General features: G+C 49.5%; 1 protein-coding gene across 1 annotated transcript in view; it reads left to right on the top strand.

Moving 5' to 3' along the window:
• Window positions 1–27,264, top strand: part of LOC138480573 (uncharacterized) — an 878,042-nt gene that overhangs the window by 638,040 nt on the left and 212,738 nt on the right. Inside the window, exon 5 of the mRNA XM_069612298.1 lies at window positions 9,197–9,291. Within this exon, the coding sequence (XP_069468399.1) occupies window positions 9,197–9,291 (95 nt within the window). The remainder of the gene's footprint in view (window positions 1–9,196; window positions 9,292–27,264) is intronic.

Below are 27,264 nucleotides of genomic sequence, written 5' to 3'. Positions count from 1 at the left end.
TGCGATGTTTATTAAGTCAATCAGTGATAAAGGGAGCAATGCCAACTTTCTTTGCGTCAATGGACCTTAGTATGGCTTTTGACCTGGTGGACAGACCAACACTATGGAGAAAGTTAACAGCATTGGGCATGCCGAAACACTTGCTAGAAATTGTGACCTATATACAGACACAAAGCTAGTGGTGCGTTTAAACTCTGATGGGTGGCTGTCTTCTGAGATGGTGATTACCAATGGACTACGTCAAGGTTGCATGCTAGCTCCTACAATTTTTAATTTGTATGTTAGTGGTGCTGAAGGTACCTTGGCTAACAAAGGTGTCTAGTATCTCCGAAATTGGGTAGTGTCTGCATATCTTGGCTAGCAAATGCGGATGATTTTTTGCTGTTGGATAACACAAAGGTTGGGTTACAACACTTGATTAGGGAATTAGAAAAAATTACATCTAAAGATTAATGCAACCAAGACCGCTGTCATCCGTATGGGTAAAGTAAATAAGGTTCAAGGTTCCTATACGTGGATCTGAAGGGGCAAACGCATCAAATGCCAGAGTGCATTTAAATATCTAGGCTACTGTTTTTCTGGCATGGGTTTGACTTCTTTAATTAAAAACCAGTTGAAGGTAAAGTAAAAATTGAAGTAACCCTACGGCAAATGCGCATAATTGAAAAGAAATTCGGAAAGTTCTCAATGAAACCATTGAAGGAATACTACATTATGAAAGTACTGCCCGGGCTTACATACAGTCTAGAATTTTTTGGCTCCGACATTTTGGATTATTTGAAGGTTCTTGGGGGAAGATTATGGAGGGGAATTCTGTTCTTTCTTCCTAAATGTTTACCCATTGAACTAATAAGATATGAATTTGGTTTACAATTGGTACATTCACTTGTAATGTAGAAAAGATTGCTACTTTGGAGAAAATGTTCAGTGTCAAGAGTATGATCTTGTGTCAACTCTCAGCCCTGATCCCCACTGGCAAGCCCATTGGCCAGGTGGAATCAGGGCTCGGATCACTAATAAGACCTGGCATCCACTTCTCAGGCCTTCTTGGGGCCAGTCCTGGCACCTTTGGCGCCAGGCTCATAAGTGAGGAAAGACATCTGCTTGAGGAACTACTTTATTTAGGCTTTCAGCCAACATCGAGGCATCCACATAGCTTTATTTCCTAGATCCAAGCTATGCGGTCTAGTGTTTTGGGGTGTGGTGGCCTAGGGACTACTTTACCTGGACTACTTTACAGTGGCTATTTAAAGCACACCGAACAAGACGACACGCTTCTCGTTACTTTGCTTCTAGCAACGTGACGCTCACCGTGTTCAGCTTTCTCACGAGCCTGGTGAATTCTGGACCTGCAGAAAAACCAAGAACATAGTTAGCAGCAGAATCTTACCTGCATTCATCATCCTTCACTGCTCACAGCTCCTGGGCAGCTCTGTTGGTGGAGTTCACCGCCCGGATCGAAGGACCTGAGAAAAGGAGAAAGACATCATTAAAGGAGCTAGTGGAGACATTACAACCACAAAGCGCTTAAAGACTTACCTGGTTGGTTGCTTTTCGGCCGGCCTAGCTCCGGAACTCCATCTGCGCTGGGAACTCACTGCGACCTACGAAAAGAGAAAAGCACAGGTCAGTGAGGACAAGACATCGCTGCGCTACGCAAAGTGCCTCTTTACCGCATCATAACGCTGTAGCGCGCCATCATCTCCCGGTGAGAACCAGCATATCCAGTTCTCCAAGCGGACACTCCGTGCTCCTAGGGAGATAAAAAAAGAGACATTTAGAACAGAGGAAAGGCATGCAAGAATTACGACGCCATCAATCGCAATAAGACCTACCTGAAAGACACTACAAGGGCAGCAGTCAGTGAAGTAACTGGACCGCCCACGCCCACAAAAGACAACGCGCCCCTGCTCAGAGAGCAGGATGGAGAGTCCACCGATTCCGACAACCAGGTGAGAAGAGAACCTGGAGGGGCTGGAAACACAAGGGAGGTGGTGGAAAACTTACCTTGGTCGGCCAGTCGTAATATAGTCTTCACTTCCAGGCGGAATCCCCTCGACACCAAGACCACACCAGGGAATCATTGGGAAGAGCACCAACGACCAACTGGCTGGGTGGCGTCCCCGTCGATATCTGGTGAGCTTAACAGATCTGTATGTAAGCGTTCGAAGAGAGTCCACATGTGTGTTCCTGTCCAAATTAAAAATAGAGGCTGAAACCATATTAAGCTCCTTGGGGATGGCTGCCTGCACATTGATTTATAATCCCAATAAGATCAAATAAATTATAAGGGGGAATGATTGGTCTAAAACACTGAGTATAGTTTCGAACTCAAATTGTATAATCGGGCTTATTCATTTTGGAAATTCTTTACAAAGATGGAAAAATATTGGCTGAAATGCCCAAGTAGCAACATTCGCAACAAAATCATGCGTTTTAGGTTGAATGTCATGTAGACTAACCAAATAATTAACTTTAGAAACAAAACAGATGAAAGCTGGAAATGGTGTAGATTCTGTAAACCTGCGGGCACAGAAGAGACACTGCAAAATATACTGCTGGTTTGTCCTGCACTCCTGTGCCATTGAATTAACTATTTTGCACAGTTTGTTCTATCGACCACCTCTGTTGATAGAGATTTAATTTGGTATAGAATGATGCACGAAAGCTCTTTAACTTTAATTATAAGAGTAACAACCTTTCTAAAAAATACCTGAGAACTCTCTTAATGAGTTAGGTGAGTTTAACATACTGATAATGTTTTGGCATGAAGGAAATTCTAACAAATCTAACCATATTGGTAATATCGCACCAGTAATATTTTTGTGACATTTTTAACATTTCTATGAGTATGATACTTAGTGTAACAAACCTAATTACATGTAATCTGTTGGAATTTTATGTAAATGTTAGTAAGTGTATGGGTTGTTTATGTTTTGGTATTCATATGTAATCTGACTGTCTACTCTATCGTTATGAATTTTGTAAAACTTTGTATATTTTGTATACTACGGTTAAACAAACATGTTAACTAGATGTTGATATATTTTAAGGAAATGGTTAATGTATTGTCTTATATTTTAGTTTGAAACTTTTGTAAAGGTTTATAACAAACCAAAACAAATAAAAATTAAATTAATATTGCTGTGTGCAAATGTCAAATATGCATTTAGACTGTTTAGTAGTGTCCCTCAAGAGGTTTCAAACCTCTTAATACATAATTCGAGGGGATTGGGTCCTCCGACGTATTCCATATCTATGACAGGTAATCACCACAGCTGTGCTGCTTCGGAAACTTTTCCGGCGTCTGCGTCCTGCGTCGATGCGCCGACGTCGAGGACCTCGTCCGACGTCATCCGATGTGATAAGTAGGACGCACGACGCCTGTAGCCTCAGTTCCGTTTTTTCCGCGAACGTGTTGCTTCGTGTTTCTCGGTTCTAGGCCTCGACTCTTTGGAGTTCTGTTCTTTCTGGTTCTTCGAACCTGTTCGTTTGTGAATTTCCTTCGGCGATGTCTTCCACTTCGTCTTCAACCCCGCGTCCGGGCTTTAAGAAGTGCGGGGAGTGTGGGTCCAAGATGTCGGTGACTGACTCGCACAACGCCTGCCTCTGGTGCCTCGGGGAGGCCCACGACACGGATGACTGTGTCGACTGCCAGTCGCTCACGTCCAAAGCCTTACGCGAACGTAAGAAGAAGTTGTCGGTAGGTCGGGTGTCCAAGCCCCGGAAGTCGAAGTCGGCGGGGCTTCGACGGATGATTCGAGGGGTGAGTCTCCGCGTCATCGTCGGAAGTCTCGTCGGTCTTCTTCTAGGAGTGGGTCTCGCCACTCCTCGGCCTCTTCGAGGCATTCTCGGAAGCGCCGTCACCGGTCGCCTTCCAGGTCCTCTTCCGAGGATTCTGCACGGCACGTCGGTTACCCCACCAGCCGTGCGACGCCGGAAGAATGGGCTTCCTTCGGGAAGAAAATGTTGGCGATTCTTGAGTCGCAGGGTACTCAGCCGTCCGCGCCCCCGAGTGGGGTCGGCCGTGTGAGGTCGAGAGACGCCGCTCGCAAGAGTGGTCGGCACGAGTCACGGGAGCGGTCCCGTTCGGACAAGGAGGCTCGTTCTCGCTGTACCCGTTCCAGGTCCCGGTCCTCGACGCGTTCGAGACCGTGTGCTCCTGTGAAGTCTTCGAGGAAGACATCGACGTCTGAGGCGTCGAGGGCGTCGACATGCTTTCTCGAGGCTCCGGCTTCGAGGGCCTCGTCGAAGCCGTCGACGATCAGGTCGTCGAGGGACACGCTCGGAGCTCCGGCTTCGAGGGCTGTGTCGACGCCGCCGATACTGGAGGCGCTGCATCTGACGTCGACGCAGATTTCCTCGACGTCGACGCCGATCCTCTCGGCGCCGTTGCCGGTTTTCTCGGCGTCGGCGCCGATTCGCTCGACGCCATCGACTCCTTTCGTGTCGGAGGTGCCCCGTGTCACGGGTGTACCCCCTAGGAAGGCTCTGGTTAAGAGCAAGCACTCTCGGGTGCCTTTTCGCCACCTGGAATATATTTCGGAGGCGGATGAGGATTCTGATGGCCTGGTTCCTAGTCAGGTGCCAGATGAAATTGTCTCGGGCCATAGTCAGTTTGACGATTTGAGGCAGTCACTGCATGATGCCAGTGGACTGGACACCTCTCCGGAGGTGGAATTTTGTAGGCCTGAGCCTGGCTCCCATGCCGATTCCTCGTACCGGCGCCTTATGGCTAGGGTGTCTGAGTATCTGGGATGGTCTGCTCCCCCAGGGGAGTTTGTGCAGGATGATCTGACGGACATCCTTGATGTTGGTCCCCCAACTGACCCGGTACTGCGTTCCATATGGCTTTACAGAGAAGGGTGGCGGCGGCTTGGACTGCTCCGGAGAGTCTCCCGGCGGTGGGCAGATCCTTGTCACGTAAATACCGTCCAGCCAGTAGCGACCCCTGCTACTTGACCAGGCACCCCACTCCGGAGAGTTTGGTGGTGCAGTCGGCCACGGCCCCGGCAAAGCAGGCGTCGTACCCTACCATCCCTCCTGATAGGGACGACAAACGTTTTGATGGCTGGGCGAAGAAAGTGTTTTCTTCTGGTGGTATGGCGCTTCAGGCGGCCAACTCCATTTGTGCCTTGTCACGTTTCACGCACACTCTGTGGAACTGTGTTGCGTTAGCGGCTGAACATATTCCCGAAGGGGTTGAACGCGAGGGTTTCCTTGCTATGGTCCAGGATGGTAAGGATGCCATGTGTGAGTCCGTTCAGTCGGGTCTGGACTTGGCTGAATGCGTCAGTAGGTCCATGGCGGCGAGCACCGTGATACGCAGGTTTGCGTGGTTGCGGAAGTCGGGGTTTGCTCCTGATGTGCAGTCCCGGCTCCTCAACATGCCCTTTGATGGTGAACACCTTTTTGGCAGCAAGGCTGACGAGAGCCTTGAGAGGTTGCAGACCTCAAAAGCTGCAGCGAAGTCGTTGGGCGCTGCAGTTCGCCAACCTCCGCCTTTTCGTCCTAGGGGACAGCAGTGGAGGGGTGGTTCCTTTCGCTATTACTCATCCTTCAGTAAAGCGAGAGGAGCTGGCAGTCAAAGAGGCCAACGCAGGGGTACCAGAGGTGGACGACAGGGTACCCGTGGTGCCAAGGCCGCTCGGGCAGTTGCCTCTTTGCCCTCGGGTAACGCCGCAGCCGCTCCTACTCAGTCATGAGGCCATGTCCCATGGTTCGCCGGTTGGGGGAAGGCTGGCGCAGCATCTTGTAGAGTGGCAAGCCATTACTTCAGATGTGTGGGTTCTGGAGATCATAGCCCACGGCTACTGTCTTCCCTTTCGGCACAGGCCTCGCGACAATCCACCGGGGAACCTCTCTTTGAAGTGTCCGGATCCGCTCCTTGCGCAGGAAATTCAAGCCCTGCTGGAGAAAGGCGCTATAGAACTGGTGCCTGTAGCGGAGAGGAACAAGGGATGGTATTCCCCTTATTTTTTGATTTCCAAGAAAGACGGGGGATTGAGACCCATCATGGACTTGCGCGGTTTGAACAAACTCCTCAGGAAGGACAAGTTCAAGATGGTTACTCTCTCTCAAGTCCTCCAGGCCCTTCAGCTTCAGGACTGGTTGGTGTCACTCGACCTCAAGGATGCTTACTTCCATGTGCCGATCCATCCCAAGCACAAGAAGTACCTGAGGTTCGCGGTTGGCGACTCGCACTTTCAGTTTCGGGTCCTGCCGTTCGGATTGACCTCCGCCCCGAGGGTTTTCACCAAGCTCATGGTGGTGGTGGCGGCAGCGCATCTCAGGCAAGGGGGGATTCACGTCTACCCCTACCTGGACGATTGGTTGATCAGGGGGAGCTCTCCCGAGCAAGTCCTGGATCATCTGTCCGTCACCGGCCACTCCCTCCACAGGCTGGGCTTCTCCCTCAATTTAAAGAAGTCCCATTTGACGCCAACGTAGAGGCTCCAGTACATCGGAGCAGTGCTCGACACTTCCCTGGGGCAGTGTTTTCCTCCCCAGGTGAGGGCTCTTCACATTCAGCAGATGGTGCACAAGTTTCAGCATGCCCAGACGCTCCCAGCGTTCGAGTTCTTGAGGTTGCTCGGCCTCATGGCATCCTGCATTCTTCTGGTGCCAGAGGCTCGCCTGCGCATGAGATCTTTGCAGTGGGCACTCAAGATGCAATGGTCGCAGTCCTCCGGCAGGATGTCGGACCCGATTCAGGTGCCGCCCTCGGTCGCCCAGGACCTTCTGTGGTGGGCCGTCGAAGGCAACTTGATGAAGGGGGCTCCATTTTGGCTTCCCTGGCCGGAGGTGACGATCGTGACGGATGCATCCCTCACGGGATGGGGAGCTCATGCCAACGAGCTGACAGTCAGCGGTCGTTGGTCTCCGTCGGAGTCCAGACTCCATATCAATCTGTTGGAGCTGAGGGCCATCAGGCTAGCCCTGAAGGCTTTTCTGCCGACTGTGCGAGGAAGGAATGTCCTGATCCTGACGGACAACACGGTGGCCATGCACTACCTCAACAAAAAGGGGGGGGCAGGGTCACTTCCTCTGTGCAGGGAGGCGATGCAGCTCGAGTTCTGGGCCATCCAGCAGGAAGTTTCGGTCTCGGCAGTTCATCTGGCCGGAGTCGAAAACGTGACGGCGGACGCTCTGAGCAGGCAGAGCGCGATCTCTCACGAGTGGGAGTTGGCTCAGGAGATTCTCCTGGAGATCTTCGCCCTTTGGGGGACCCCTCAAGTGGATCTCTTCGCCTCCAGTGTCAACCGGAAGTGCGAGAGGTTCTGCTCGCGGGAATTTCCTCCAAAAGGAGCCTTAGGAGACGCGTTCGTGGTGGATTGGTCGTTCCCGCTGCTGTACGCGTTTCCTCCAGTCCCCGTCATCCCGCAAGTGCTGCGGAGGTTGCGGAAGTTCGGTTCCCGGATGATCCTCATTGCTCCGGCGTGGGCTCGGAGGACGTGGTACCCGGACCTTCTCGACTTGTCCATCTGCCCTCCACGTCGTCTTCCCTACCGAGACGATCTGCTCTCACGGGAGGGGGGTCTGGTTCTCCATCCAGAGGTCAGATCCCTCAACCTTCACGCTTGGCTTCTGAAAGGTTGAGGTATAGGGATTGGGACCTCCCTGAGGACGTGATGGAGGTGTTGCTTTCGGCCCGAAGGCCAGCAACTAAGTCTCTGTACCGTTGCCGTTGGCGTAAGTTCTGCGACTGGTGCAGAGTTCGGAATGTGGATCCTTTTGCATGTGACATCCCCATGGTTCTGTCCTTTTTGCTTTCTTTGGCCCACAGGGGCTTGCAAGTGGGTACCATTAAAGGTTACCTGGCGGCGCTGTCCATTTTTAAGCGCTCGTCTGATGAGTGTTCTTACTTTAAGATCCCTTTAATTTCACAGTTTCTGAAAGGGCTCACTAATGTGTTCCCTCCGTCACCTTTCCTGGTGCCCGGTTGGGATTTAAACCTTGTTCTTAGGTTTCTTATGGGTGCTCTGTTTGAGCCTTTACATTCTTGCCCTTTGAGGCTGTTAACTCTGAAAACTGTGTTTTTAGTTGCGGTTACTTCCGCTCGCAGAGTGAGTGAGTTACAGGCACTTTCAGTTAAGCCACCCTTCACTGTTTTCCACAAGGACAGGGTTGTCCTTCGAGTTCGTCCTTCTTTTCTTCCGAAGGTAGTGACGGAATTTCATTTAGCCCAGAAGGTTGTTCTTCCGGCATTCTATCCTCCTCCGCATCCTGGTAAGGAAGAGGAGAGGCTCCATAGGCTTGATCCTAGGAGAGCTTTAAGCTTTTATGTTTCACGCATGTCCCGGGTCAGAGTGGACGATCAACTCTTTATTGTTTACGCTGGTAAGCATTTGGGGCAAGCTGTGACGAAACAGACTTTGTCCCGCTGGATTATTTTGGCCATCTCGGAGTGTTACCGCTTGGCGGGTAAGGACCCACCGGCTGGCTTGCGGGCCCATTCTACCAGGGGTATGGCTGCATCTACTGCCCTGCAGAGGGGTGTTCCTATTCGCAACATCTGTGATGCAGCCACCTGGGCTTCAGTACATACATTTGTACGGCATTATTCCCTCGATTCCATCAGAGGGCAGGATCTGGCCTTTGGCAAGGCGGTCCTTTGCTCTGCTATTTGATTGGCTATTCTAAATTTTGTTTATAAATTCTTTCCCTCCTCCTTGCTCTGGTACTGCTTTGGGAGTCTGTCATAGATATGGAATACGTCGGAAGACCCAATCCCCTCGAAGAACAAGTTCCTTTCTTACCTGGTAACGTTCTTTCGATGGGATGGTCCGACGACGTATTCCATATCGCTCCCGCCCTGCCTTCCCCGCTGCAGAATTTCTTTTGCGATTGCAGCTTACGTTCCGCAAGGCTTTGTGTCTGACTGGCAGTTGACTTATGTCACACGTTCTGGGGGAAAAAACTACAACTGAGGCTACAGGCGTCGTGCGTCCTACTTATCACATCGGATGACGTCGGACGTCGGAGGAGGTCCTCGACGTCGGCGCATCGACGTCATCGACGCAGGACGCAGACGCCGGAAAAGTTTCCGAAGCAGCACAGCTGTGGTGATTACCTGTCATAGATATGGAATACGTCGTCGGACCATCCCATCGAAAGAACGTTACCAGGTAAGAAAGTAACTTGTTCTTATGACGCATTGCTTTTTTATTGAGTTAACATTCCTTTTTATCTCTAGGTGTGTTACCTTTGCCATATAGAGGGGCGAGAAAGCAAAGGAGCTTGTATGACCTGCAATGCCCCAAAATGTGCCAAAGCTTTTCATGCTACATGGTAAGGAATGCCCCTTGTTTATGCATGCATGCATGTATGTATAGTTAAGAAATTAGTTGCATTGCTAGTCCATCCAAATGAACAGACTGGAATGCTATATAGCACTTCAATGAAGGTGTTAAAACATGTCAGATGCTGAAACTCAATAGTGAACATTGCCACTGCTTTGGTGATGTGACATACAAGGGTTATACTGTGTCGGACCTTTCGCTATGCAGATGGGAAAAATATTATGACCAAGGCTCTGGCCGTAGAGCACCAAATGGAGAGGGTAAGATACCACATTTAGACAAAGGGCGGGAGATAAAACCTCTTTAGAGGGTGGTAATGTTAAACAGTATTAGAGGTAATCTGCACCTCCACTGCAGCGGTGTCTGAAGCATACTAAAGTGTGAATTGATGGTGGATAAACCTAAAGCACCTAAGCTGAACTCCAAAAGGAACCAAGGGTAGATGTGAAGCCACTATCACTGTTGTAAAAATACATGGTGTATCAGATTGATCTAACATGTATTAATAGAGTACGAGCAAATCTCAGTAACGCGATAAGCCAATAGAGATGTTTGGCTTGGCCAATGAGAAATTAACAGACATCTTATTAGCTTAGTAGGTGTTGAAAGCAAAAGAGATGCATTCTTCTGTTATGCAAGCCCACTGATGTTTTGAATTAATCGAACTATATGTTTTTTGGCATTATATCTTCTTATTTAGGGAAATGTTGAGATTCTGAAATCTTCCTAAATTCGTTTCTTAAATCCCATTATGGACACAACATGCCCGAAATGTTCACATACCCCACATTTGTGAAACCTGGAAACAGTAGAGGGCCAACTGTTACAAGGCATCTGGAGTCGGGAAGGGATTCCGGTTTTTCAGGTTGTACAGTAACATATCAATCCATATTAAACATTCCACATTATCTAAGCTTACAAAAGAGTATAATGGAGACTCTTTTTTTTTTTCTTTTGCGGGTTGAGCGAATCCTTCACACTTTTAAATCAGAATCGCCCATTTTTATGAAAAAGTAAGATTATATACTACCACTAGTCAGTATTGGTTCAAAGAAAGGGTTGAGATAACTGGGATAAGGTGAAGAGGATTACCTATTGTATATGGCTATATACCTTCATGCAGCAATGCCATAAGAGTACATGGTATTTTGTGTTCCGATTTGTACTGCTACTACTCCCCCCTCCCAATTTTCCTAAGCCTCCAATCCATTGTACTTTATATGTAAAAAAACAAGTATAGATACCATACAACATTCATTGACTATAATGCAAGGGATATTTCGATAAAGGTCCAAGGGAACTCTGGAAGAATTCACTATCAATAGGATAACGATTATGCTTAGGCTCAGTGGAACTGTGAGGATTAGGTATAGTGTTTGTTTCATGGGATAGCTATTGGTAAAATTTGAACAGCAAAATGATGGAAGCCCTCCTAAATATCTAACACAAGCTGAATTGAAACACATGGTTTTCAAATTGATACTAGAGAGTGAGGCTTTTATAAATAGAAAAGGTTTCACATGATTGAAGAACTTTAGCACTCTGCTGTTTACTTTGATAGATTGGGGAGAAGTGTTTTCTATATGTAGACCAGTCAGAGAAGATGTTAGATGTCATGAATGGTGGTAAGAGAATCTGGTTGATAAAACCTACTAAATGTGTACCAGTTGCATTGTAATTTGAAGTGGAACAATGGTGAATATAACTTATTTAAATTATATTACTGCGCCAATGTTCTCAGCACCAATGATGTCAATATTGTACAACAAAATGAGGGCGAGACACACAGATCAATAATGCACAAAAGTATGTCTGGTGGGAGAGAGTAGAACATCAAATCTGTTATTAATGACACTCTAAGGGTATTTTACCAAGCAATAAGCTTGCAGACACTACATCTGCAAGTAAGTCGGTTGGTGAGATCGTATGGCAAGCCCATCTCTCCATGAAACAGCAACAAATAAGGAACAGCTACTACAACAGTTCACTGAGGGGGGAGGTCCTGACAGCAGCTAAGTCACTTCAGGGAGGGACATGCCCAGGGTTATGAAAAATATCCCCTCACATTATAGGAGATATCATGATCACCTAATAACACCTAAGCAAGTGCATGTTGTGTCGACTTTTACCTTTGCAAACCATGATAAGATCTTCAGTATAATGGTATGCACAAGGTTTCAGAGGGTGATGGCTAAGCTAGTGTGAAGGGACCCAGCTGGCATTATGCCTTGGTGTAAGATCTCCATGAACTTTGAAAGGCTGCATCATATCGTAGGCAAAATTAAGTTGTGGCACAGTATGTATGCCATTGCCTCCCTCCATGTCAAAAAGGCCTTTAACTTGCCTTACAAAAGTTCAAGTTGGGTAAGCATTTGTTAGAATAGGCTACATTGCTAACTACAGAATCATTGGAGGCAGTGAGAAGAGGGGTGGTGATAAGAGACGGGGAAATGCGATGAAGAATGACTTGCGATTGAACTCGGTGGCTTGCGTCTTCAGGAACACATTTGGGGGGTAGGGGTTAAATGTAGTTAACGACCTGCATCGACAAAGGAAATTTCCTTTTTCTGCATGAAAGAACCAGGGGTGGCTAGTTTGTTTATATTGAATGTGATTAGTAGATTTGGGATGCCACCTCAGGTAAAGGCCTGTACTCATACGTACCATCCCCTTTCCTCCATCCGTGTGGGTGTCCCCAACATGGGGATGTTACCGGAACCTTTGGCAGTGAATAATTGAGCTTCCTCTTTAAATTTAGTCCAGCAGTGGTGTGGTACAGTGTACCCCTCCCCCCGGTCCCACCCTCCGGCGACCTCACCTCAGTGCCTTTTTCCGGATGGACGGTGTCGGACCTGGCAGCTATGCACAGAGACTTTTTTAACTTTCTGCTTGCTCCCCGTTCTTTGCCTTCTTAAAAAATCATCTTCACCTCCTCTGTGCCTCGCCTCCTTCGGCACATATTGGCTGCTGGGAGGATTCACGAGATGTGCATCTTGTGATGGCTCATTCCCGGCCTTGGTCCCGCATGCGCCCTGCCTTGAGTGCCTGGGACCCGAACACCGATCGGATGCGTTCGCGGCTTGCAGCTCTCTCCGTCACCGGGCCTTGAAGAATCATCTTTCACGCTGGAGGGAAATCTTCGACGCTTCTCCTCCAAGTCATTTTAGAGCGTTCAACTCCAGGACCCCACATCAAGACAAGGTAGGCCCTTTGTTTAGTAAGGCTCCTCATCACGGAGACTCCTTCCCGGGGGTTTCAACGGGAAAGAGTACCTTGGATTCTGGTTCTGGCAGACACAAGGCCATTAAGGCGACCAGCTCTGAGGCCGAGGGGCCCAGGGACTCTTCCGGCGCTCTGTCGAGAGGCCTGAGGCTGGCAAGGCTACCGGCTCCCGAGCTGAGTGGCTCAGAAGCTCTACCATGCGGTCCACAGAGGGGCGAGCAAGTGTGTCCTCTTTGCCTCAGTCGGCAAGGGATGGCTGTGTTCTACCTCCAGGAGTCAGTCTTTTGCACAATCCAACATGACTAAAGCTCTGTAGCTGATGGCGCCCAGCCTACCAGAACCACCTCTGAGGTCGTGGTACAGGGCAATTCGACTACCAGCCAGCAGGCCGAGGGATCTGTACCTACCAGAGCCATATCTGAGGTCGAAACTTTTGATTCAGGTTCGAGGGCCAAGGAGTGCCGCTCCATGTCTAATCCAGAACGTGGCCTTTGCGTCCTCCCGCCCAGGGCATGGCAAAAGGCCCAAAGATGACAGACAAGCACGTGGCTGAGCCTGCTAGGTCGGCGTCCATCTTGGATTTTGATTCAGGCATCCCTGGTCCTTCGCCCACAGAGTGGGCCATGCAAGAAGGTTCCAGTTCCCTTTTCCCTCTGGAAGCAGCAGCGGACTTTACGGTACAGGTGGTTCATCTCCACAAGGTTTCATCTACCGCTAGCAGCCTTGCGGCTACATGTCACAGGCACCTAGGTGCTTTGATCAGGAAAGGAGGCCCAGCGCCGCTGAGGGTCAGGCACCTAGAGATCCTGCGGCTTGCGAGGACCGTGTTTTTAAGCGCTTCCTCGTCATCATGCGCTCCGCGCAAATGACAGGGCTCCCAAGGGTATAGTCAAGGAAGTGATCCCAAAGGTCATGCCTCCTAGGCCTCCACCTATGACTCCTCATCCGGTTCTTCCGGTGTTCCTGGTGCGTTGCCTTTTCCACCTCTGGTCCAGGCCCTGCCGGTGCTTCAAGCCCCTCCGCCTCCTTCTGTACCACCAGCGCCTCACCCGCAGCAGTCAATGGATCCATAGCTATCTTCTGGTCTGGATCGGGGTGGGGGGCCGGGGTGGGGGGCCTCCGCCTCCAGTATCTCAGGACCCGGACTACCCTCCATCTGGGGGAAAAAGGGGTGGGCGACAATGACGCCCATAGTGATGAACCTTTGGCATCTGTGAAGGCTTTTCATGGCCGTCTTCAGGGCCTTGCAGAGTTCTTGGGAGTCCCTCAGCCAGAGGAAGCCCCCCAGGAGTCTGGAGGGTTAGCACAGGTTTTGGTTAGGTGCGCCACAAGCTGCTCAGGCTATCTGCTTCAGGAGGATGTCCAACAGGTGGCGAGAAAGGTCTGGGAGAAGCACAGGGCCAACTCGCTGATGAAAAATAAAATTGGACAGCTGATTCGGGTTGTCTGATGGGGAGCCATTGCTCTTGGCCTCCCATCCCCACCCACACTCTTCAGCAGTGGCATCGGCCTGCTTGTATTCTAAACTATTGTCTACATTGTCCTCTGCAGGGGCTGCCTCCAGTTGTCTGTCCAAAGAGGACAAAGCCCTTGACTCTTTCAACAAATGTTGCTACCTCATCGCGGGGGCGCATTTGCCCTCCTAGATGCGGTGAACGAGAAGCTTGGGGGAGTTCCTGCCCGACATCCCTCTGGAGAGGCAGGCCTCCTTTAAAGTTAACTTGGCGGATGCCCGGGTAGTTGCACAGGACCTCATGGATTCTTCGGTCTCCCACATCGATCTAGCCAGCAGATGGCTGTGCCTGGGGGTCGAGATGAGACAGACGGCATGGATGCATGCCACTAAATTGTCTTCTGATATGCAACAGAGAATCCAGGGTCTTGCTTTTGAGGGATCTGATCTTTTTCATTTGTCCACAGATGATCAGTTGACAAAGAAGACCTCTGCAGAGTTCGCCAAGTCCTTGGCCATCCTGAAAAAGCCAGGGCAGAAGTCCTTCCCTCAGTCACAGGGCAGGACTGACTTCAAACCCTGTGCTTTCAAGACTGTTGCGCACAGAGGCCTGAAAGATTCCCCCAGTGACCTTCGAAGGAAGCAGCAGAGGACTTTGCGTGTTTTTTTCCGCTCCCGCCTCAGACGCCAAAAAACAGTGAAGTAAGGGTCACGGAACAGAGCACACCTGTAAGGGGGCTGGCTGGCTCTCTTTCAGGGCAGCTGGAAGCATTGTTTAGAGAGTCCTTGGATCCTTTCTATAGTCTCCACAGGTCTGTCTTCCTCTTCCTTTTAACATCCTCTCCTCCTCTGATTCAGATAAAGTCCCCGTCCCTTTTACGGGAGATCCTTTCTCTTTTGGAGATGCAGGTTGTGGAGCTGGTTCCTCAGTCGGATGGGAGCTCCAGCTTCTACTCAAGGATGTTTGTGGTACCCGAGAACAACCAGGCTGGCCTGAGGGTAGTCCTCTACCTGTCCTTTCTCAACCTGTCTACATATCAATGCTTCAAGATGATTACTCCTGCGCACATAGCAAAGTCTCTGTGTGCAGGGGACTGGATGTGTTCCCTAGTCCTCAAGGATGCGTACCTTCATGTCCCCATTTACCAGCACCATCAGCCATTTATATGGTTCGTGATTGTCGTACCACTTCCAGTACAAAGTGCTGCCTTTCCATCTCTGTTTGGCTCCGTGTGTTTTCACGAAGTTGATGAAAGGGGTGGCTGGTCTCCTCCGCCTGGAAGGCCATCACTTATGCCCTTATATGGACAACTGGCTGGTCAGGGCCAGCTCACCCGAGGGGGGAGGGGGGAAGGGAGTGCACTCCTGCCAATGGCTTGCAGACATTCCTCACCAGCTGGGCTTTTTCCTCAACCGGCAAAAGTAACAGCTGACTTCCGCCCAGGATCTGGTGTTCCTTGGTGTGCACTGGCACACTGCTGTGCAGCCGGTGTTCCCCACACCCGAGAGGCTCCTCTCCCTCCGCAAGGCAATGGGGCACTTTCTGGCCAACTTCACCACCTCAGCATGGTGGTTCTAGCACCTTCTGAGACTGATGGAATCTTTCGTACTTGCGTCCAGAAAACCTGTCCACCTGGCAGCCATTTGGGACCAGGAAACATGTTGCAGTCGGACAGGATCCCAATCGCCCTGCTCCTCCTCCTGAATCTGCGCTGGTGGCTTATAGACTGCAATGTGGCAGTGGGAGCCCCCTTTACCCGGCCAGAGCCCACTGTGGTGATGACAACCGATGCCTCGCTTTCGGTCTGGGGGGCTACTCCATTCATGGAGCATGGTCCAGCAAGGAAGCCCTCTGCGTATCAATCTGCTCGAACTCAGGGTGCTGGGCAGGGCTCTCAAGGCTTTTCTACCCTTCAGCAAGGATACCCAAGGTTCCGGTCAGGACCGACAACGCCACAAGAATGTTTTACCTGAACAAGCAGGGGGGGGGCACACGTTACCCCCTCCTGTGCATGGAGGAGGTGGCAATATGGGAATGGGCCCTTACGTAAAGGATTTGGAATTCCTTGGTCCATCTCCTGGGACCAGCAATGCAGAAGGGACCAGCTCAGCTGCTTGGGGTTTAACACCTACGAGTGGGCATTACACATTAGCACCTTGTTGCCCCCCCTGTTCCAGCAATGGGGGTTGCCAGATCTGGATTTATTTGCATCCCCTCTGAATTCCAAGCTCCCCCGGTCTGTGTCTTGGGCAGCCGGGGGTCAGGTGTCCCTGGGGGACATGTTCCAGCTCTGCTGGCATGGCTGTACGGGCTATGTGTTTCTTCCTCCACCATTACTTGAGGGGACCCACCGAAGTTGCAGGAGCCAGTGGGCTGCAGCCTCATCCTGATTGCTTTGCACTGGCCGCTGAGGGCGTGGTTTTCAGATCATCTGCTGTTGTGCTCCCAGGGACCGGTCCATCTTCCGACCCACAGCACAGGCTTCCTGGCGCAGCAGAGCGGGGCAGTGGAGCACCCAGACCCGGCCAGGCTGACCCTAGCTTCCTCGTACCTGACCAGCTAAGACTCCATGCGCCTTTCTCTGTGGACAACTGGGACATCATTCAGGAGGCTGTCGACGTGGGCTCAGTACGTAAGTGGACAAGATTTTGCCTCTGGGCTTCCTGCCATTGGGGCCTACAAGAATTTCCCAGAGCATGTTTTTTCAGCGGCCAAACCAGTGGTTAAGACCCACCTCAAGGGGTTGTCCCGGCTCTTTCCTTCGGTACACAGGACTCATCCAGACTGGGACCTTAATGTGGTTCTTGTGGCCTTGCAGCACAAGCCTTTTGAGCCGACTGCTTCGGTTGACAAAAGGCTGGTGACACTGAAGACAGCGTTGTTGGTGGCGCTCACTTCGGTGCTTAGCGTCAGCGAGCTGCAGGCTTTGTCATCATGCGAGCCCTTCACGGTTGATAACAAGGTCATCTTGATTACTCATCCGAGCATTCTGCCCAAGATAGTCACTGCATGTCTGCCTGCTGGTGTTCTTCCTGAACCTGCAGTCTGATGCCGAAAGGGCTTTGCATTCCTTGGACCCCAAGAGTCCTCAATTTCTACCTCTCTCGGACAAACTCCTTCAAGAAGTGTGAGGCGTTTTGTCACGTGTGGGTGCACGTCTCTTTCTATCGCCAGTTGGATGGCCCAGGCCATTTCGGAGGCAAAGACAGCTATGGGCAAACCGGTTCTTGGGGGGGAATTTATGCGTATGCGGTCAGAGCTAAGGCCACGGCTGTTGCGTTTCAACGACATGCTTCTTGGGATATCATCAGCAGGGCGGCTACTTTGCCCACTCCGTCACCGTTCTGTAAGCACTTTTCCCTGGACACCAGCTCGTAGCGAGATGCATAGTTCAGTCAGGCAGTTCTGAAGAACCTTTTTGCTTCGTGCTAGATGTGAGGCAGGTTGTCACAGCTCCAGCCTATGGTCTTGTTCCGTGGAATCTCCCACAAGGTTGGAGGAAAGGGGACGGGACGTATGAGTAATTAAAGCTTATCACTGTAGTAACTAGAGTATTCATAGTCGTTAGTCCCTTTTCCTCCATACGTCCCACCCACCTTCCCCCGCTTGTATGCCATTGACTAAAGTATTTAGGATAGGCAAGTATTTAAGAGTATGGTGTGTTAAAAGGGAACTGAGGTAAGGCACTGGAGGGCGGGACCTCAGGGGTTTTTCCACATCCGGGGCTGCGCCCCCACGCGCTGAACTAAATTTAATGGGGGAGCTCAATTTTTCACTGCCAAAGGTTTCGGTACATTCCCCATGTTGGTGGACCCCCACAAGGATGAAGGAAAGGGGATTAAGGAGTAAGTACTCTAGTCACTACGGTGAGTAACTTTAATTTTCAGAATTACACCCACTTCCTCTGTCAAGTAGATTGTTTCAGTCGTTCTTGAACATACTGAAAAAATACACATTAGAAGGCACACACGAATTTAGCACAGTAAGAGCCACCCTTCTTTCCATTGTTTTGCTCTGGTATGCTTTGTTGTGGGATGCAATGGTGAGTTGGCATCAACCATCTCCTACTATCTTACAGAAATTACAATTAATAGATGGGACTGACAGCAAAACGACTGGTATCCACCAAGATGTACTATGATTAGGAAACTTGCTGATAGTATTGTTGGAGCCAAGGGAAGCTTAAGCAGACAGTTCAAAACTGACAAAAAAATAAAATAGTGTCTTGATCCTTATCCCTGCCATGCTCCAACTGCCTGAGATTGCTCAGCATACCAGTGGACAAAGGTGTCTGTTAGGCAGAATCCTGTGCAGTGCCCTTAGGGACCACTACACACAATTAAGACTACAAGTGGTAATATAAGTTCACCTTTAGTACAAGCCTGTACTACTATGTTAAAGTGGTAGCAGTAGCAGAGCAGCCAGGCTTATCTCAATATAATGAGCAATATAATGTAAATGAGCAGCAGCAGAGATTACACAAAGGGACCACAAATGCAAACACGGACTCAAGGTTTCAGGTAAAAAATTATAAGTAAATTTACTTTTAAACCATCTGTTATCAAACACAACACTTCTATAAATTCAAAACCACACGTAAGATACACTACACACAACCAATTCACTTGGTACAGTATAACTCAAGGTAAGTACCCTATGTTTTAACGGACCGGTTTGTGAAACAAAAGACGTTACCGGGAATACATATGCGGTCACTTTTTGACAATAATGACAGTTTGTTCTTACTAAAGATACACGTATCCGCGGCAAGAAATGTTACCGGGGCGAAAAAACACTTAGCACCTGAGTTAACCAGAGAGAGTTGGGGGCAAAAATCATAGGCAATACTCTTGTCAGGGCAGACAGAATCAGAGAACACTTGCTGACAGAAATACAAGAGTCAATAGGTCGGGGCCAGTGTCAAGTGGAACCGGGTTCCTGTTGTCGAGGATCACACAGTCGGACAGTTAAATATTCAACGTTGTCAGGTGTACTTGGATATTGTCAACAGAGGAAGCAAAAGTTATAAGAAGGAGGGAAGACAAGTGCAAGCCTTGGATGAAGAGAAAAGTTATTCACCCTAGCTCCTCAAAACAGAACACAGTACCTTATTCAAGCAGTTGTTCCTGGTAGTTTCCTGCAGACCCACGGTTCCTGGTGCTTCGGTCGTGGTGAAGAGAAGGACGACGTCTGGAGGGGTCTGCACTACGCAGGGATGAAGCCAGCAGCAGCAACGGTGAATAAAAGGTGCGCCCCTTAAAAACAGGAGAAGCTCTTCAGATGGCTATCCGGACCACTACAGCAGTGTGCAGCGATTTCGACCAAGAAGAGGATCCTCTGGCTGAGGAAGATGAGCTGGTTGACCCCACCAAGCTCAAGGGAAGAAGACTCTGGACTGGATCTTCTCTGGTCGTCGAAGGGTAGATGGCTCAGGACTGCAGCAGGGCTTCACCGGGACAGAGAAGTTTGCAGCAGCCGTCTTCTTCTCCGCTTCTCTTCGGTTCCTTCTAGTTCCAGTGGCGACTCTAACTTTCAGCCAAAGAGTCCTGCCTTTTATGCGAAAATCCCCCATTCACACAGCCTGGCTGTCAATCACGCAGCAGGGGGGTTGTCCAGCCCAGACAACCACCTCAGCCAATCATGGCAAAGTGTGACTTGGCTTTCCTAGGATATCCTGTGCAGGGGGGTGACTACACCCCTCCCTCACATTCAGCCCACCTAGACACCCAGGCGCCTAGAGGAGGGCTTCTTGGCAGAAGCCCGCCAAAAGACAGTGAACAAAGAAGGCAAACCTGGTTTGCCGCGCAAAGTAAAACACAAGAAGGACTTTAACAAAAAGAAATGGCGAATAAATCCGACCAGAGCCAAAAGAGAGTATTTGGTCAAGCGGGTTTATGTTCGAGGCTAATATAATAGCCTAAAACAGTACCACGTTTATATAGTATAAATGCGGTAGAAAGGTTAGGGTAGATGCCACTGCCACCAGCCAAGTCTAAATGTTAAGAGAGCAAAACAAGGCTCTAGGAGGTACAGATAAAAAGGGCTAAGAAGTAACCCTTTCCAATGCTCCATGTAAGATGGGGTGTACTGGATCTGTGGTTAAATGACTATGTAAAGTTAATGGCAACTTTACCCTTTTCTGGGGGACAATAGTCAGCCCCAGAAATGGAGTCGGTGGGAAGTCTAAAAGACAACCCTGTGTCACTGCACTGAAGGTGCTGTGTAACACACAAATGAGTGGGGCTACTGAAGTGGTGTACTCCAGAGTCCAGAATCAAAATCAGATGAAATACACATGGCAAAACCTGGGTAAGAGTGGGGGAAAAGCTCACACTCTTACCAAGTGAAAAAAATAAACTCCAGAAATCCAGCAAAGCTCCTGGGGGACTCACTAGGTAAGGGAAATTAGCCATTGAATGATAATTCTCCCTAACAGTGTCCTTGCTCATTCATGGGGAAATGGATACTTAAAGTTGCCAAGCACCAGGAAGGGTGGGAGCAGTTGGGGGAGGGGCGAGATTACATTCTGAAGAACAAAATATTAAAGCAAAGTGACAAATCAAAACACTGTAAGACCAGGGAAAACTAATCCAGGCACCTTCTCATGAAAAGTACAACCACAGGGGTAAAGAAGAATGTTGATGCCCGTGTAACCTTTCGGTTCCCAACTGACAAGACTTTTGTGTTGGCTTCCACTGTTGGGAAAGCAGAAGATGAACATAGAAAATGAGGAGATGATATGGATGGATGGATGGGAAGGAAGGAAATGGAAAACTGAAAAGTATGTGCAGCTGGAGTTGCCGTAGTGCATGTCTCCAAATGTCCAAATTGGAGCATGTAAAAGGTATTGTTTGATCTGTCAACATTGATATTAGTTTGATCCTCGAGCAAAAGCAAACCCACAATTAATCACTTTCATTATTGGCCGTTGGGCATGTAAGGTGTTCTTGACGCTTATTTTTATTGGAGATTGGCATTATAGTGATTCCCTGAGTAGTACTCGGGAGTAAGGCTTAACTGCAGGTCGAACGGTAGATGGGCACAAACACCTACAATGGTAACTGAGTTCTGCGGTTTCCAGAGGTAAGCCGGGGGAGGGGGCGGGGAAGAGGAGATAGTACCACTTGATCCTGCTTGTGCAGCGTAGTGCTTCCTCCAGGACTGAAATTTGGGGAAATCCTATTTCTTTTTTTTTTTAACTTTTTTTTATTGGCATTTAAAACCTACCCGGCACCAATATGCCAACAATCACATTATCCCATTCCCAACCCATGGTACCACCTATCATTTTGCATAGTATGTCTTTATTCACTTCTCCGAGGGTAACACTGATAGCATATAGTGTCCTATTGGTTCTTCTTTTTCAGTATTCGGCATTGTGTAAGTGTCTTGGGAGGTCTCTTGTATAACACAGCAGTACATTATTACAGTAAGTTTCAGCAACTCAAGCTATTATGTCGTGACTCCCGCCCCTCCCTCAGCAGATTGACTAATCAGAAATTGCGTTCAAGGATCCCACATACGCCTATTGCTGCATTGCCTATGGGTCAGGTAGCCCCAGCTGCTCTCCATGGCATTACAATATAATATATCCGCCCTCCATTGAGCTACCTTAGGGTTCCGTTTCCCTCCCCACAGTATCGCCACCCGCCGCTTGGCCAATATCGAGAACAGTCCAACCAGTTTCCATGTGTGTTTGGGGATCAGTTTCGTATAATCCAACAGAGCCATCAGTGGGTTTGGTTCTGCACCGTGACGCCACTGATCACCTAGAGTACCTGCTCCCAGAAGTGCCGTATGTAAGGGCAGCTCCACGTCACATGGAGAAAGTCAGCCATTGCGCTGTCACATCTGGCACAACCAGCTGAGGTTTCTGGGAAATATCCTTTCAATTGGGCAGTGTATAGTAGAATTGGTGCAAATATTTGAAATGTATCCGTTTAAATCTCGCATTGATGGCACCTTTTCTTGTCATTTCACAGTAGTTCTTCCAGGTCTGCTCCGGGATCTCCCGTCCCAGGGTCTGTTCCTATCTCTTCCGGGGGGAGACTCTAGTTTCTTCCCATTGATTGAGATTCAAGGCGTACAGCCCTGTAGTTACCTTATTGCCCAGACCCCTCTGAAGCAGTTTATCCAATGTGCAAGCTATCTGTGGCGGCCCCGGGAAAGTTGGAAACAGTTGACGCATGGCCTCCCTCAGTCTATAATATGCGAATATATCCAACACAGACAAGTCCCCTTTCTCCTTACAAGTCCCCTTTCTCCTTCAGTGCCTCCAATGTTATAAACAACCCATCTGGGAAAAGCTCCCCGAAGTGTTTCATTCCCAATCGTTTCATCAGGGCCACATATCCAGCCTTGCCAGTGATGGGGATGTCCAGTATATGTATCACAGGGAGCCTTGGGGTAGGGGACTCTGTCCCCTCCCTGAGGCCCCTCCCCTGGTGTTACGTTCTATGCGGGTCCAAACCCTGCCGGTTATATAATACCATATTATGTGGTAGGTGTTCCCTACTCAGCGATGTGAGGATTACGGACCGCAAGGGGGCTGGTGCCGCAATCGCCCTCTCCACCTCCACGTGTCTTCTGTCTCCTTGCTCCCCATACCAGTAAAGGAGAAATTCTGCCTGCGCCGCCTTCCTGTATAGGGGTCACTAATTTGTCCCAGGAAACTCTGGCTTGTTTACCCGCCCATATAAACTGTAGTGCTACTGACTTCAGCCCCCGAAAGTAGTCCCCGGGTATTGCTATATGGTCATTTAGAAAAATATACAGTAATCTGGGGAGTAATGTCATTTTGATCAGATATTCTACCGTACAGGTTGAGAGGAAGGTTCTTCCATCTGGACATGGCCACTTTCGTTTGTTACAAAACCCTCAGATAGTTGCTGCTATATACAACCTTGGTGTCCCTGGCTATGGTAATCCCTAGGTATCGGGGCTGGGTCATGTGCCATTGGCACCCCCACCCGTCTTGGTACTGTTCCACCTTATCTGTCAGTGGCAAAAGGACCGATTTAGTGGCATTTACCTTTAGCCCTGAAAGCCCCTAAATCGCTGAACATCCCGAATGATTGGGTCTAGGTTGATGTTGGAATCCCTAATAAACAGTACCAGATCGTCTGCGTGCAGCGATATCACCACTGAGTGTACAGTTGGATTCCCTGATGTATATGCATTTCTCTTGTCCTCTCGGCTAGTGGCTCCATCACCGTAGCAAACAGCAAAGGGAGAGGGGGCACCCCTGCCGCGTCCCCCTTCCCAGCGCTATAGTCAGCGACAATTGGCCATTCACCGTTATCCAGGCTACCGGGCTTGCGTATAATAATGCCACCAGTGCTATAAACTGCTCCCTCCCGCCCCATGCGGTGCAGTACGGAGAACAGGAGCGGCCAGTCCACTGAATCAATCGCTTTGGTGGCGTCCAGTAGTGCTGCCACCACTGGGTGCTGCTGCTGCACAGCCGTGATCAACTCAAACATCCTCCTTAGCCCATATGAGGTGGAGCGGTCCGGTATAAAGTCCGACTGGTCTACTCTCACCAATGTTTGCATCAGGGGTGATAATCAGGATGCCAGGATCTTCGCTAAAATGTTATCTAGATCAGGGCACCCTCCCACCTTCGATGATGTCAGCACTGATAGTAGTAATCCCCAAAGAGGTGAAGGACCCTTCCCAGTGTCAATCATATCGCCCCATTTCCCTTCTTAACGTGGATGTCAAGATCCTGTCCAAACTTCTGGCGAATAGAATGGCGAAACTCCTCCCCTCACTTGTACACGGAGATCAGGTAGGGTTCATCCCGGGACGCCAGGGGTCCTATAACATACGAAAGACCCTAGGCCTCATGTACGAGGCCACGAGGCAGGGGAAAGAGGGCTACCTGCTAGCTTTAGATTCTGAAAAGGCCTTCGACCGAGTCGAGTGGCCTTATATGGGCAAAGTTCTCCAGAAAATGGGCCTCGGGGAGAATTTTTGTAGATGGGTCTCGACACTATACAATACTCCCACGGCAAGAGTTTTGGTTAACGGCGGCACGTCAGAACCCGTGGCTCTATCTAGAGGAACCCGGCAAGGCTGTCCCCTTTCCCCCCCTTCTATACGCTCTGGCAATGGAGCCCCTGGCCATAGCGATCAGAGCGGACCGTGAAATCACGGGGATACGCTGGGGCGACTGCGATTTTAAACTCGCACTATTTGCTGACGATATCTTGGGGTACCTAACCAACCTCCAGGTCTCACTACCTAGATTATTTGATCTTATAAACCTCTACGGGGCCTTCTCGGGGCTTGAGATAAACGCCTCCAAGTCTAGTATTATGCCAATGGGTCCCGGGGACAAAGACATTGGGGATCGCTCGGAATTCTTGGGAGTGAGGATAGAACGTGTGTCCACCAGGTATCTGGGCACCTGCATTCCTAGGAACCTTTCGCTACTATATCAGTTTAACTTCCCGGAGATCTTGGCCAAAATCAGCAGCGATCTCAAACGCTGGGCGCCCCTTACACTCTCCTGGTTTGGCCGTATGGTGACGGTTAAAATGAATATATTACCTCGCCTCCTGTATCTCTTCGCAGCCCTCCCTGTGGTCATTCCTGAATCCTTCTTCGAGGTTTTACAGGCCCGAGTCCTCCAGTTTATATGGGACGGGAGGAGACCAAGAGTCAAATTTTCCACCTTGACCCTGCCGAAGTCTCACGGTGGATTCGCCCTCCCCGACTTCAGATTATACTATAAAGCAGCTCAGCTCCGGGTGATGATGGAGCACATGCGAGAGGATATGAGGACGTACTGGACATATATAGAAGATATCCACACCCACCCTAAAAAAGTTAGAGATCTACTATGGGCCTCTCCTAAAACCATCCCCTCCTATCTTAGAGAACACCCCACACTGGCAGTCCTATGGGCACTCTGGAAACCGAATAAAGATAATAAAATGCTGTCGTCCTGGCCGTCCCCTTTAACATCGCTATGGGGTCCCCCTATCAACCTAGACACCAGAGGCTTCCGCGACACGCAAGCTTGGTCAGACATGGGGTTGGAGAGAGTTTCCCAGCTCTCCCGCGAGGAGGGCTTCATAGATTACGAACAATTGACCGAAGCACTGGGTGATAAACCACCATCGATCTTTGAGTGCTTGCGTTTGAAGGGAATTCTGACTCACCCTCGGTGGACTGACAACCTAACCCGCCCCCTCACCCCCTTTGAAGAAGTAATAGCTAAAAGTGTCTCTCGAAAGGGCTCCCTGTCCAAGTTCTATAGTACCTTGATAACGGCTAATTTGGAGGGTAGGCAACCCTTCAAACGTATATGGGAAGAAAGGCTGGGCATGGCGTTGGATGACCAAACATGGAGGGCAGTTTTCAAAACCATATTTACCGGTACTCTGTACACCGCAGCCATGGAGCACAGCTTCAAGATTCTCCACTCCTGGCATCGCCCCCCAGCCACCCTCTCCAAAATGTTCGCAGAAGTATCCCCCTACTGTCCTAGGCTATGTCACCAAAGAGGCACATGGTTCCATATGTGGTGGGGATGCCCGGTTATTCAGGTGTACTGGTCGGAGCTTCTCAGCTGGATTAAGGATATAGAGGGATTCTGTCCATCGCTTCTCCCCTTAGAAATCCTCCTGGGTACTCCTATGCCGGAAACAGAACAGAGTGCATTCCCGAGGGTCATCGGGGCCATGCTAAGGGCGGGGAGGCTAGCATTGGCCCAAAAATGGAAAAGCGCCTTAGCACCAACCAAGGAGGAATGGCTTTGTAAATTAAGGGCCATATTTACTTATGAAAAACTTACGGCAGTGAAAAACGATAAAGTCTCGGAGTTCTCACAGGAATGGACAGCAGTTCTCCTCCACGACGAATGTGTCTCTATGCGACTGTAAGGATAGGTCTCAATATGTATCCTCCGGGCTTACCCCAGCACCGGCCCTAGAACTGGAGACTGTCCATCATTTTGCTCTGAACCGCGCAGCTCCCACGATGTCAAATTGTATAACAAGTGCATATAACCATGTTCGAAAGTTCTCACTGCAGCTTCTGTAACCTGCAAAAACCTCAAAACTTGGTATGTTGCAAAGTTGGGGGGGAGGGGGATTTAAAGATATATAAAAAAAAAAACGTTGAAAAAACTTGGTATGTTGAAAAGTTGGGAGGGGGGAGGCGGGATGGGAGTAAAAAAGTAAAAATACCGTCATCTATGTTTATTTGATGTATTGCTGGCAGGGATTGCTCGCGCACCCTACCTTATATGTATTATGTCAATAAAAACAAAGTTAAAAAAAAAAATGTTATCTAGATTAATAAGTGATATCCGGCGGTAGGATGAGCAGTCATTGAAGGGCTTGTCCGGCTTTAATAGTACCAATACCATTGCCTCCGTCAGATTCCGGCTGGAGTCCCTCTCTCCAGCTCTGCTGATACATCTGCAGCAGGTAGGGGGCGAGCCTATCAGCATGTTTGTACAATTCTGACGTGTACCCATCGTGTCCCAGAGATTTCCCGGATGGTAAGGATTTAATAGCATTCAGCACCTCTTCTAATGTCAGTTGCCAGCCCAACCATTCCCTCTATTCACCCGTGCACCAATGTAGAGCTATCTGATCTAGGTATGTATCCATCACTGGTTGGGAAACTCTGGTTTGGAAATACAATCTACCATAGAACTCAGGAATTGCTGGACAATCTCCCTGTCTTCAAATGTATCCACCCCTTGGTCATCTGCGATCTCTGGGATTCTGCCCCTTAGGTTATCCACTTTAGTTGCCCTCGCCAATGTCCTACCCGTGGCCTGTACCTCCCCACACTGGCGTATTGCTACTCTTCCCCCATATGCATTTAGCTTTTTTCTTTGTGCTAGCTTCTGGAAGTCCTGCAATTGTTGCACAATCTCTGCTTGCTCCTGATTTAAAGTGGGTGGGCGCGGCCGCTTGTATTGCTTGTATTTTACTTTCCTTCGTGGCCAATTCCCATCTGATTTGCTTTAGGATCCCAGATTACCTGGATATACAATCCCCTCTAATCACGCACTTCAAACTTTCTCATAGTGTCCCCACAGACCTCACCGAGCCCACATTCATTTTGAAAAAGGGGTCTATGGCCTCCGTTAAGCCCTCCCGAAACACTTGTGTCCGTAAGACCCTCACTTTTAAATCTCCAGGGAAGACACTCCCTCGCACGGCCCAATAATTCAACCCCCAGCAACACAGGGGCGTGATCTGACAGTGTGCGGGCGAGGATGACTACCTCTGTGACCCATTCTAGCAACTAGTTCTGGGTTC

This window comes from Ambystoma mexicanum, chromosome 5p, assembly GCF_040938575.1.
Source record: "Ambystoma mexicanum isolate Mex_15411 chromosome 5p, UKY_AmexF1_1, whole genome shotgun sequence".
NCBI lineage: Eukaryota > Metazoa > Chordata > Amphibia > Caudata > Ambystomatidae > Ambystoma > Ambystoma mexicanum.
The sequence above is the reverse complement of the archived record's forward strand: the minus strand, read 5'-3'. Positions and strand labels throughout refer to the sequence as shown.